Source organism: Epinephelus fuscoguttatus, linkage group LG11 (genome assembly GCF_011397635.1).
Source record: "Epinephelus fuscoguttatus linkage group LG11, E.fuscoguttatus.final_Chr_v1".
In the NCBI taxonomy this organism is placed as follows: Eukaryota; Metazoa; Chordata; class Actinopteri; order Perciformes; family Serranidae; genus Epinephelus; species Epinephelus fuscoguttatus.
Genome location: NC_064762.1, coordinates 25,915,023 through 25,928,520, shown reverse-complemented (window position 1 = coordinate 25,928,520; position 13,498 = coordinate 25,915,023). Strand labels below are relative to the sequence as shown.

Genomic DNA, 13,498 nt, shown 5'->3' with positions numbered 1-13,498 from the left:
TCACTTTGCATCTCTTTGCTTGTACTACTGTTGCTGCTGCTCTGATACTTTGCCTCCCGTGGTTGTGGTTTGGAAAATCCTTCAGCGCCAACATAAACACTTTCTACCTTTTCCTTTCTATGACACATTTTTGTTTAATGGGTATTCTCCGGTTTAGACTTGCTGTGGTCTGAATTTTAAAAAGGACACTCACTGGTTAATGGGCAGGGTAAAGGTCGGGAATCTCTAAATGTCAAAGCCCTGGTTAGATTTTATAATTTAAGTAGTTTGGGGTCTTGCAAAAAATGAATTTTAATAGCACTGTACTCATAACACTGCTCTGATTTTTGGTCTAACTTGTCACTAGCTGGACAGATGATTTAAACAGTGGCTGCATAAATAACGTCATTCAATATTATTAATTTTTTAGGGACCAAGACTGTTTTTATCTGCCTTTGTGAGGCTGGATCTTTTTTCATTTATTTCATTTTTATCCACAGAATGTGCATGTTTCTCTACGACTGTCTCTCCTCACACCAACGTCTCTACCTCATGACCTTTCATTCTCCTCCAATGTCCTGTCCTTTATCTTCCTAAACTGTGTTTGACCACCTTTTGTTTGTCTACTCCTCCATCAATTTCTATGTATGATGACCCTTAATAAGACCCTTGATCAGCCACCGTCACTGGCCTCTGAATTTCACACTGTGTCTTAAAGGTATAAAATGCAGGAATTGTCAGTTGATGTTACATTTAAACATAGTCCCTCCTCCCTACAGCGCTTGTACATACTCTGCAAGCTAGTCTACTTTTGTATGAACGCTACATTTGTTGTACTGGAAAAGCTAATAGTTTAGCAAGCTAACTAAGCTAACCGCAAGCACCAGAAAACAGGCTAACTCTATCCCTAAATTCACACACGTTTTGGAACGAGCTTTGTATGCTTGGCGTTCCCCCTCACTATGCTTTCCGTAGTGTGTCCACGATTTTCATAGCTTCCTCTAGATTACATACGTTTCTGCAGTCCCGACCTCACCTGCATGCTGCGATTGGCTGGGTGCTACACGCCCAGGAATGTTGCGAACGTAGCAAAATAAGAAGAAAATAAGACAATACAGGCAAAGGGCAGAGTCTCTGCAGATAAATTCACTGCCACACACTTCTAGTGGTTCGAAAGTGATGATTGAGAGAGATTATTTCTGTATGAGTCTAAACATCTTTTGAGAAAAATCCTGCATAGTATGCCTTTAATATCACCTTTTTTCACCACAATTTGTTCAGTCATTTTTAAAGTATCAGAACATCATCTGCATCTTTAAAAGTTCTCACTGTCTCAAAACTCTCTCCTTCTACTCCAACACATGAAATACGGTATTAAGTAAACGCTACCACACAGATAACACACTCTTAAATTTCCAGGGGCTTGTTGTGATTTATGCTTGGCTGATATTTTCACTTGGCTTTGGAATTCAGTATTGTAAAGTGAAGTTTTGCAACTTGGAAGTTCTCATCACTGATCACCGTAAATATTCTTCCAGTATCTGCATGCTTCCCCTGAGAAATGCTCAAATGTCTAATATTTCTTGCCAAATTCAAAACTTTCACCAGGGAACATTCACAACCCTACGACCTGCATGTAACATTTTCTCTTAATGACCAAGTAGCGATTTTATTATCAGTCAACAAATTTGACAGAACAAATAGTTCCAAATTAGACAGTTTTATTGGGACCACATACCATAGGTCAGGATGTTGTGCATTAATGCTTTGCTTTTCTGTTTGTGTTTTAGTTTCAAGCAGGTCTTTGGCCGTACACGATTCTCCTAGATGGCAATCACAGGGAGACCCAGAAACACAGTCTCTGCAGCTGGACTCAGAGGGTCACACTCAGGCTCCACCTACCCTCACCAGCACCCCTCTGAAGCAGGGCTATGTACGTGAAGTAAACTAATATCAGTCAATTGATGGGATGTGGGATGAAATCATGAAAATTTTAATTAATCTGAGTAATGATAGATTTCATACAGATGTGTTTCAGCCTGTTTGCATCTCCAGCTGTCAGTGCTAACTAAAGTGTGTTTTGTCTCCAGTTGCGTCTCATGTCTCAGTGCAGCGGCAGCATCGAGGACATTAAAAGAGTCTCACTGATCCTGGATGATGAGGAGCAGCCAGAGGAGCTCGGTCTGACAGGACTGACTGCCTCAGACCAACAGTCAGGTGAGTGACCAAGCGGCAGTCTCCGGGGCTGAAACATAAAACCACTGTGCAAGTTCCAAAAACTGCAGTTCCTCTAATGGCCACTTGAGGCTGGCTCAAAGAACGAGTCAATTCCTACAGACCTTCATGTTAAAATGCCCAACTTTACAGCAGTAATAAACAAAATTGGTACAAATAATATCTGGTCTTTAAGGCTAAATTCAACATTCACGACAACTGTATTGGAACTGAATTTTTATGTAACTCAAACACTTATATTTATTTAAGGCTTAACATTACACATAATTAAGGGCAGACCATCCAACATCCAAATGCAACAACCACAACAGTTAGTAAAAACATCTGAGAGCAGGGCCATAGAACAAAAACACACTGAAGATTATTTGTAGTGTTCTGATTTAAATCCTTCTGTAATGCTGCTGTTTTTTTTTATTTCTGTCTGACCAGCTGTAAGTTAGGATATATGCATCTACAGGATACATCCCTGTCTGTAATATTTAATAACGGAGAGTTTCTTGTAGCACCATGTGACAAAAATACAAACCTCTACATCAGTAAATGTTTGTGCTTTCAGGTGTGATTGAACGCTGGGAGCTGCTCCAGGCTCAATCCAGGAGTGACCAGCAAGCCGGCCCTCAGGAGCCCCGACAGCTCACATCTGACCTCGACGAGATCACTTCCTGGTTAGGAAACACTATCCCAGAGCTGGAGCGCCTCAAGCAGTCTGACCCAGCAGCCAGCATTGAGGACATGGCAGCCAGAGCCGTAGCAGTAAAGGTAAAGATTTAAGACCAAATACATCAGACCTGATGATAAGTATTCAGCTTTTGTGTTTATATTCATGGATGTTCTCTTGCAGGAGATGCAGAAGAAGTTCACCCACTATAAGTCCATCATGCTGTCTGCCAACCTGCGAGCACAAGAAGCTCCAGAGCTGCAGGAGAGGCTGGCCGGTATGAACCGAGACTGGAGCCGAGCATGTACAAGCCTCCAGCAGTGGGACACCAGTCTGAGGAAGACACTGATGCGCTGCCAGGTGAGAGGAAATACCAAGTATTTCTAACAGACAGTTACTACTACTGCCATCACTGTTGTTCTGTACTATGTGTAAGACAACAATAAAGGCGACACTTTTACACTGTAGTATTGCTACATTTACTGAAGTAAAAAACCTAAATGCATCTTTCCCCACTGCTTTTACCCTTCTCCACTCAGGAGTTTCATGAAACCCTTCATTCTCTGCTGCTGTGGCTGGCCCATGGAGAGAGCAGACTCTATGCAGTGGACATCAGTGACCCAGACACACCTGTCCAAGCCCTGCGACAACACCACAGCACACTCACAGTGAGCAGATAATCATGTTTTGTCAAGCATTTATTTCCTTGCTAGCTACACTGTCACCATCTCTTATGTTTGTTGTTTGTAGGATCTGCAGGAGGAGCTGCAGGGCAGACAAACTCAGCAGGCCTCCCTGCAGGCTCTGTGGTCTCAGCTGCAGCCTGAGGACGAGGCCGAGGAGAGCATTGAGGCCCAGGAGAAACTACATGTGACAGGTGGCAAACTGAAGTCGCTGCTGAGGCGGGTGGACCAGGACCTCGGCACCCTGCAACAGCGTCTGGTGAGCATAAAGTGTTCTTTCTGTCAGCTCTCCTGATGTTTTGATTTAATAGACATTATGGATTACAAATAAGATGGTTACTAAAATCACTACATTTATTTTAACTGTTGCTGTTTATTCTCCGTTATACCATGGTCTTGGTGAACACTCGATTCTGATTGGCTGTAGGGTGTCTATTAATTCTGGATAATGGACCCCTTTTCAGTAGTTTCACTGAAACTGTCTGTTTACTGTTCTAAATGAATGCACTGGCTACATAATTATGATCAGCCTGCATCTGTATTGAGTAACCATAGCAACAGGGTCTCCGAGAGCCACTGATTACAGTTTATTTCCAACAGTTAAGTCCTTCAGTGCCTAATCCTCTGAAAACCACAGGATGGAGACTGTAACACACAAGCTACAAAAAGTACACTGCCCCTCTAAATTTAATGAAACTTGTATCGCATCAGTGATCATCTCCCAAACCATCTGCTGTTCCACTTGCTACGTCAGGCTACAGAACACATAAGCATTGCACAAGATGTATCACTTAATCATAAAAATCTTGATATTGATTTGGGGACAGTGACCCAACAGGGTAGCTAGCTAGTCACGTTGTTAAACATACTGTCAAATAATAGCTATATATAATGTAATGTATAGTATGTAATAAAAATGTCAAAGTAATAGTATTGTATGTAGTAAAAGAAACGTAAAATGAGTCAAAAGTAATCATTAAAAAGTCATAGTATTGCATGGAATACAAAATTACACTTAAAAGTAATAGTACAGTATGTAAGAAAAAAATGACAGAAAAAAGTCATAGTAAAAGAAGTACGCGAAGTAGTAAAAAACGACATACTATACTATGACTTTTTTTATGACGTTTTGGACGTCATACTATACTATGACATTTTTATGACGTTTTGGACGACATACTATACTATGACATTTTTATGACGTTTTGGACGACATACTATACCATGACATTTTAATGACATTTTGGACATCATACTATACCATGACATTTTTATGACATTTTGGACATCATACTATACTATGACATTTTGGACATCATAGTATACTATGACATTTTTATGACATTTTTGACATCATACTATACTATGACATTTTTATGACATTTTGGACGTCATAGTATGACATTTTTATGACATTTTGGACATCATACTATACCATGACATTTTTATGACATTTTTATGACATTTTGGACGACATACTATACTATGACATTTTTATGATGTTTTGTACGTCATGAAAAAGTCATAGTATAGTATGTCGTCCAAAATATCATAAAATAAGTCATAGTATAGTATGATGTCCAAAACGTCATAAAAATAGGCATAGTATAGCATGTCGTCCAAAACGTCATAAAAAAAGTCATAGTATAGCATGTTGTCCAAAACGTCATGAAAAAGTCATAGTATAGTATGACGTCCAAAATGTCATAAAATAGGCATAGTATAGCATGTCGTCCAAAACGTCATAAAAAAAGTCATAGTATAGCATGTCGTCTAAAATGTCATGGAAAAAGTCATAGTATGACGTCCAAAACGTCATGAAAAAGTCATAGTATAGCATGTCGTCCAAAACGTCATAAAAAAAGTCATAGTATAGCATGTCATCTAAAATGTCATGAAAAAGTCATAGTATAGTATGACGTCCAAAACGTCATGAAAAAGTCATAGTATAGTATGTCGTCCAAAACGTCATGAAAAAGTCATAGTATAGTATGTCGTCCAAAATGTCATAAAATAGGCATAGTATAGCATGTCATCCAAAACGTCATAAAAAAGTCATAGTATAGTATGTCGTCCAAAATGTCATAAAATAGGCATAGTATAGCATGTCATCCAAAACGTCATAAAAAAGTCATAGTATAGCATGTCGTCTAAAACGTCATGAAAAAGTCATAGTATAGTGTCGTCCAAAATGTCATGAAAAAGTCATAGTATAGCATGTCATCCAAAACGTCATGAAAAAGTCATAGTATAGCATGTCATCCAAAACGTCATGAAAAAGTCATAGTATAGTATGTCGTCTAAAACGTCATAAAAAAAAGTCATAGTATAGTGTCGTCCAAAATGTCATGAAAAAGTCATAGTATAGTGTCGTCCAAAACGTCATGAAAAAGTCATAGTATAGCATGTCGTCTAAAACGTCATAAAAAAAGTCATAGTATAGCATGTCGTCCAAAACGTCATAAAAAAAAGTCATAGTATAGTTTGTCGTTTAATTTGTCATCAAAAATTCTTAAACATATAATATTTAAAGTCACAAACCTCACCATGTCTTTGTCTTCAATACAGGATTGTGAGTCTGCATCAGAAGCTCAAGGCCAAAGCACCTCTGCAGAGCCAAAGAACAGTTCGTCTTCTCAAAGGTACACAGAGACATCAGTGCTTGCATTTTTAATAACACAGTCCTGTTCCATGGTATTTCTTTTCATTATTTGTAGATGAAAAGTTTTTTTGATTGCTTACAGTGCATGTACATTCTATAATAAACTTTATCCATGGGTCTTGTGTGTCGTACAGACAGAGGAGGGACTCGTCTCCGCCTCGTTCATTCTTCTACCGGGCACTCCGTGCTGCCTTCCCCCTCCAGCTCCTCCTGCTGTTCCTCCTGCTCCTCCCCTGTCTGATACCCCTGTCAGACAGCGAGCCCGGCTGTGCTGCGACCAACAACTACGCCTGGTCCTTCTACCCCACGTTACACTATACCAACGGCCCACCACCCACCTGATGTATTTGGGATGTGAAAAAAAGAGACTGAGAACACAGTGAGAAACACAGGCCACCTTTATAACAAACATGTAAAATGATGAAGCAACTGTCTTCTAAAAGAAAAAAGTCCAAAGTGCAGAAAATGTATTTCTGTTTTTAAAGATTTGATCTTACAATATATTTATTTTGAATCAGCCAGAAAAAACGTAAACAAAAATGCAGATGTTGTAGTTTAACAATGCAGAGATCTGAACACCGTCCACAAGAGTGTGTTGGAGCTCTTCCTTTGAGGAGGCACAGCAGATGGGATGTGTTGACACGTGGAGCTAAAGCAGCATACATACTGTAGCAGTGGCAGGAAGGAGCTAATGCAGAGGCTTGCGAACATCTTCCATGAGGTGGAAACAAAGATGACATCACAGTATTTTCTTTCACTGAACAAGTTGTTGCTCAGCTTCTATCAGTTCAAATGTAAATAATCGTTTTATGAACTGTTGACCTTTAATGTTGTCTGACTCGAACCAGAAAACAAAAAGCATGCTTGATCTGTTTTTAGGTTGGACTGAAGTTTATTTTTTACAACAAAAGACACTGGTTAAATTTGAATGTAATCTTTATAAAGCCAACCGTACAAAGTCATGGCAGTTTCATACACACAGATGTATATCCATATTTTTTTAGATGCCTTTCTTTTGTAGACTGTGAGCGTGTGAATGGCTCCAAGTGCACTGTTGAAACACTGTAGAGTTAGCAGGATGACGTGTATGTACAGAATGTAATAATATAATGCTTTATTTATAACAAACAGTGGATTTATGCTCTGGATGTTCTGGTAGTAAACACTGATTGTCTTAACTGTTGACTCAAGGCATTGTTTTTTTTTTCATTTTGCATAAACTCCTGATGAAGAAACGAATATATAGATATACTTTTGACAAAAGATACAGCACATGCTTTGGTCAGTGAGGAGGCCATTGCTCTCTGACCCAACGCCAACACAGCTCAGATGTTTAAGGAATGAAGTTACATTTAAAACCCCTAAACATGTAAAGGAATGGGTTAATTTGGGAGCTATGATTACGTAGATGAGAAGATTGATACTATAATGAAATCTCATGACTGCACGTTAAGTACAGAGCTTGAGTCTAGAGGCAGTTCAGGCTGGAGAAATCTTGGCTTAATTTTTACTTTCTAGAGCTTTCAGCTCTCAGCGCTCACAACAACATACATGTACAAAAATAATTTTGGATTTTCTTCAAGCAAAACTTGGCAGGAGTGCAGTGTTGTCTTAAGAGCAACAGTGGTTGTGATTCTTCTCAGAAAACAAGCGAAAAGTTTTTGACAATAAATCCAGGACTGTACAAGGACAACTGAAGAATACTCTCAGGTCTGAGTGTGTGTGCTGTAAAGCGCCCTCTAGTGCAGTGGTTCCCAACCTTTTTCTTTAAGAGACCTCTTTTCTATCATTGAGTAAACTAATGACCTCCGACTATATGACATATTTCATATCATATTCAATACATAACAATAACAGTACAGACAACTGATTAACTGTGTATACAGTGAACACAATAACTGCAAGACGTTTGTGTAAAATGAGAGATTTGGATGCATTTTAAGCAGATTACTGATGATAGACTTTTTTTCCCCCCTTAAATTCAGTACACCCCTGATGTGTGGCAGCTTTGTGTGCTTGTGTTGGGTCTTTACTGTGTTCTTATCCTGTGAGGTGTTTGTTTTAAGATTAAATCTTGACTAATGATCTTAAATATAAAAAAAATCAACTTCACTTAGTTTTTTAAACCAAAATTAATGAAATGCTCAGATGAAGGCCTACTGTTTATTTTAAATAAAAAAATGTTCTTACACCCTCACAATGCCCCATGAAGCTTTGGGGACCCTTATGCCTGGTTCACACTACATGACATTTCTGTCTGTTGCATTAGTCACTGCGTCACATTACGCGATTGTGGAGTCATAAAATCGTGCTGTGACTTGGCCGACAGACACAACACACGTCTTTCACTATGCGTGTGATGTCATCGGGTTATTCTTGTAATATTTTTTTTAATTACTATCATTTTAGTCACTGTGTCTGTTCACGTGCCAGCCGAAATGTTGTTGTAGTCACCTAAAAGCGTCAGCAGATGGCAGGAGCTACATTTGAAGTACCATATGCAAACATACATGTCAGTGAATCCTGCACAACAAGTTCCTGCAAATGTTTCACAATAAAAGATTTTTTTAAAAATGGAAGGATTCTCTCAGCTGAGGTTATAAGGGGCTTTTAATTTGAAACAGATACAGGAAGTGTTGAGTTTGAAATGACGGCGCCATGCATTCACGTTATCAAGGCAATGGTAGCGGATACAAAGTAAAAAATATTAAGATAACGGACCGTCTATAATGTAGTCTGTTTCAAATGAAGCTGGGAGCCTCTGCAGCTGTGGTGAGTAAAAGCCACTGTTATTTCATTTTCTTACTTTATGTCCATCTCTATTATGAGGACGTAACATTGTTTGCTAGCTTAATGCTAATGACAGTAACGTTAACTCAGCAGGTTGACAAAGTGCCTCTGCTGTTTCACACCATCATTTCCCCTAGGGCTGGGCGATAAATCGATTTTATCGATTAATTCAAATTTGTAGTTAAAGACGATTTATTATTAATGAAAATCGGCTTTTTTCCACTTTTTTCTTTAACTTACACCGTCGGCGCTCCCCTTGGGCTCCCATAGGTCAGAGTGCGCTGACCCCTCCCCCCGCCTCTCCACAGCTGCACAGTACACAACAAGGCAGCAAGCGGAGAAGAGCTCGTCCCCAAAAAAGGCCTGGTATCGTCGGTTATTTGGAACTGGTTTGGTTTTAATGTGTCCGACATCGAACAACCCACGACCCGCTGCAAAATCTGTCTGAAAGCTGTTGCAACCAGGTATGTGCTACCAAGCCGCAAGTATTTTGCCGCAGTTGCCCTGCCTCACCTGTACAACTGTGCACGGGAAAGGATCGCTAGAGAGCTGGAGGAGGTGTCGTTTTACTCCACCACAACAGACCTATGGTCCAGCTGAACAGTGCAGCCCTACATGAGCTTGACTGTGCATTTTATCAACAACAACTGGGATGTGCGAAGTGCCTGCCTCCAAACGGCTTATTTCCCCGATGACCACAAAGGTGAAATAATTGCCCAGGGGCTAAAGGATGCTCTGAGCTCCTGGAAACTTCCTGAAGAGCGACTCATCTGTATGACGACAGACAGTGGCACCAACATAATTAAAGCTCTCAAAGACAATGAGTGGCCCAACCTCCAATGCTTTGGACATAGACTGCACAACACTATAGGTAAGAGTCTAATGGGCAATGATGCATTCAAGTGATGTGGAAAAAATGGTCAACACGAAAATGTAATAAATTCCCAATGATGTAATGAGGCATTACATTATCAGTCACCTAACCTTTATATCAACAAGTTAAACATTACAGAGGCTGCCATCATTAAACAGAAAACATCAGTGTAATAATTAAACACAATAGGCAGTAGGCAGCTAGCTGTACTACTGCATATTTGACAAATGTTAAGTCCACTTCGCACTGCCTCTGGGCCCGTTACATGGGTACACACTGCCTTCTAGTGGTCAAATGCTTTAAATTACCTCCTTTTCAATTAAACAATTAACATCTTAAATTAGTCAAACTAGAAATGAAAACACCACACAATATACAACTATACAGACTAATAATCATTTCTATTAGTATCAGTATTTCATGCCACAGTAAAAATTGTTTCGTTTGTGTTTTCTTTCTTTATTTATTACACAGAGAATGGTGTGAAGGACCCACGGATCGAGCGTGCCGTTGGGGTTTGTAAAAAGGCTGATGCTGCCTTTTCCTATAGCTGGAAAAAAAGAAGAGAGATGGGTGAAGTACAGGCTGAGCTTGGTCTACCCCCTCATCAGCTAATAACCCTAGTCCCCTACCAGATGGGGTTCACGACAAAAAATGATAGAGAGATTTCTGGAACAGGAGAAGGCCATAGCCCGTGTCCTGGGCGCAGACAAGAAAAGTCGGCATCTCGTGCCCACATGGCAAGACATTGAGGTTTTAGAATCAATAAATAAAGCTGTCAAACCACTCCAAGACTTTACTGACGTCCTGTCCGGGGAGGGTTATGTTTGCGTTTCCTACATTAAACTGGTGCTCCATTTGTTCAAAACCAGTGTCCTACAGCCAGAGGAAGAAGATACCGAGCTCACTAAAACTATTAAAAAAAACATTCTGCTGTACCTTGAGAACAAATACAGCAACCCTGTGACGCATGAACTCTTAGACATGTCCTCACTGATGGACCCCAGGTTCCGAACAACCTATGTTGATCCAAGAAAGGTGGAACAAGTAAAAAAAAAAAGAGCAGTCACTGAGCTGTTGTCTCTGCCTGCTGAAAAAAGTACACCACAGCAGCCTGGTCCAGCTGTGCAGGTGCGCCAAGAAGCCCAGCCTCCACCCAATAAGAAAATGACTTTAGTGTCCTTCTTCAAGCAGAGTATGCCAGTGCCATCTCCCCACCAGTCAGAGGGAGGGAAAGTAGAGACTAAGCTGGCAACCTACCTGCTGACCCCTGAGGCAGACCCAGACACTGATCCACTTGAGTGGTGGACGCGCCACAAACCAAACTTCCCAAGGCTCAGTAATCTGGCCAAAAAATACCTTTCTGTCTCTGCTACAAGCGCCCCGTCAGAGAGGGTTTTTAGTGTGGGGGGTGGCATTGTTACTTGCAACAAGCCAGAGGTAGCAGACAGGCTTGTTTTCCTTGCCAAAAATTTGTAAGAAGAAAAAAGAAACTAAAGACAGCATGGCAAGCACCTCATGTCCTGTATATCTTCTAAAATTTGATGTTGACTATGCGATGCATGCAGATGTTTGATGATTCTGTTTACATATTCAGGGATACAAAATAATCTTTGTATACAAGAGGCACCTTTGATTTATATGCACATGTGAACTTTAATGAAGGTTTTGTTTACCAGTGAGGAAAATTATCTATTTTTGTAACGACATGTTAAATGTTAATGTTTTAAAAAAGTGTTTTATCAGAAAGGGACTCATTTTTTTCAAGAGGAAGCACTTTTATTTGTTTATTTTACGTTAGGTTGAAGGTGCGCTGTATCACTGTCAAAGAAGTGAACGTTTTCTTAGTTATGTTTTCAAAACTGGGAGATTAGGTCCCTGGAAGTTGGGACATTGTTTGAAGCCAGTAGAAAGCTTGCTGAAAAGTTTGATTTTTGCTGTTGTTTACAATGGCAGGGCCTGCCATCTTGTTTATAAGCTTGTTTCAAGACTTGTGTTTTGTTGCACTTTAGCCCTAATGGGAAATTTTGTTCAAATCCCAGATGGGAAAATCAAAACAAAATAAAAGCAAAACTTGTTTTGAATAATTTCTTTGTCATTTGTAGTGTGTTTTTAAGAAGGAAAAAAAAAAAAAAAACGAAACGTAAATCGGCTTTGGTGTGAAAAAAAATCGGAGATTTTTAAGCCATATCGCCCAGCCCTAATTTCCCCCTTTTACTCTGCATGGTAACATCCCTAGAGGAAATATCATAAAGGCTGGGGTGTTGTTGCCCTACAGTGTGTGTGTGTGTGTGTGTGTGTGTGTGTGTGTGTGTGTGTGTGTGTGTGTGTGTGTTATAGCAGCAGCTAACTCTGTGTTTCTATTGGTCAAAGTGACAGCTGCGACGGGAGAAGTCGTGAACGACAAAAAGAAAATCAAACATGCTAGACTTTCTGTTGGAACGTCATGAGGCATCCTAGACGTGGCGTTGGTTGTCATTAATTAGAACCGGGCTGATACTGTGTAGTGTGAACCGGGTTAGGCTAGCTGTTTCCAGTCTCTATGCTAAGCTAACCAGCTGCTGGCTCCAGATACATATGGAGCGCACAGATGTGAGATGTTGGACCTTCAGAATAAAACCAAACATAGGAGATGGACAGATATGAATATGATCTGACAGGGCATTAGCTGCTCAGCACAAGAGAATCAAGGCAGTAAAACAGGGCATGAACATTGAAGCAAGGACTGGCGCTACCTGCCAAATTCTGACGACAGCTTGTTTTCAATATGTGGTGATAAGGCAGGTTCGGCCTGTCTGCAGAGTGACGTCTTTAAAAGTTCCCCTAGAATAAGTGCACAGTGTCTCAAAGCTTCAGCTTCACCGACAAGAGTTCACAGAATTCAGCAGAAAGTTCCAGAAAAACGTCTTGTGGAGTAGTTTTGTGCAAAGCGGTGAAAATTCTTTGCGTCTTAATTCTGATTGGATGGCTGCGGGTTACCTCCAGTGATGCTGGGAGTCCAGGTTTTCGAAGGGTGCTACTAGGGATGGGAATCAAAAGAAGAAACTGTCCGATCCATCGGAATCGTACGCCTCTGAGCTTATCAATTACTTTTATCATCACTGATCACTGTCATGTTTTTCTGATGTTGGCACGTTGCCAAACTATGATATCAACATGTAGGCCTACTTTTCAGCCCAAGATAGAAAACTGTTTAGGAATCAATAAGGGAATTGATAAGGGACAGATAAGCAGAATCAATAATGGCACTGGTATTAATAAAATCTTAAGCATTCCCATCCCTAGCCGCTACCAGAGCTGAATGGCCGAGCGGGAACCTCCATCTGGTCCCCAGACTCCGGCTGGGGAGGCCGGTGAGGCAGACGGGAGCTGTGCATGATGTGAGCATCCAACATCTCCAGCAACAGGTCGTACAAAGGCACCATGTTCTTCATCTTCATGCAGTGGAGGTGGTCCATGCCTTTGTTACTGCACGTTCAGAAGAAAAAAAGAAGAAGAAGAAGAGAGGAATGAGGGCAGGTGTTTTTGTGTAGCACAGCAGTCAGCGTAATGACATCTGATTACACAAGACATGAGGATCAAGATGATGATGATGGGGAGTCACGTGTGAGCAGTTA

General features: G+C 40.5%; 2 protein-coding genes across 5 annotated transcripts in view; one reads left to right on the top strand and one right to left on the bottom strand.

The window, feature by feature from the left end:
• Positions 1-12,220, top strand: part of LOC125897252 (nesprin-1-like) — a 123,174-nt gene extending 110,954 nt beyond the window's left edge. Inside the window, exons 108-115 of the mRNA XM_049590439.1 lie at positions 1,770-1,912; positions 2,070-2,196; positions 2,771-2,973; positions 3,056-3,232; positions 3,412-3,540; positions 3,623-3,814; positions 6,124-6,197; positions 6,352-12,220. Coding sequence (XP_049446396.1) covers positions 1,770-1,912; positions 2,070-2,196; positions 2,771-2,973; positions 3,056-3,232; positions 3,412-3,540; positions 3,623-3,814; positions 6,124-6,197; positions 6,352-6,559 — 1,253 coding nt within the window. The 3' untranslated portion in view covers positions 6,560-12,220. The remainder of the gene's footprint in view (positions 1-1,769; positions 1,913-2,069; positions 2,197-2,770; positions 2,974-3,055; positions 3,233-3,411; positions 3,541-3,622; positions 3,815-6,123; positions 6,198-6,351) is intronic.
• esr2a (estrogen receptor 2a) overlaps positions 12,044-13,498 on the bottom strand; it is a 26,551-nt gene continuing 25,096 nt past the window's right edge. For all 4 annotated transcript variants that reach the window (XM_049590441.1, XM_049590440.1, XM_049590442.1 and 1 more), the window contains one exon: positions 12,044-13,349. In XM_049590441.1, coding sequence (XP_049446398.1) covers positions 13,163-13,349 — 187 coding nt within the window. In that variant the 3' untranslated portion in view covers positions 12,044-13,162. The remainder of the gene's footprint in view (positions 13,350-13,498) is intronic.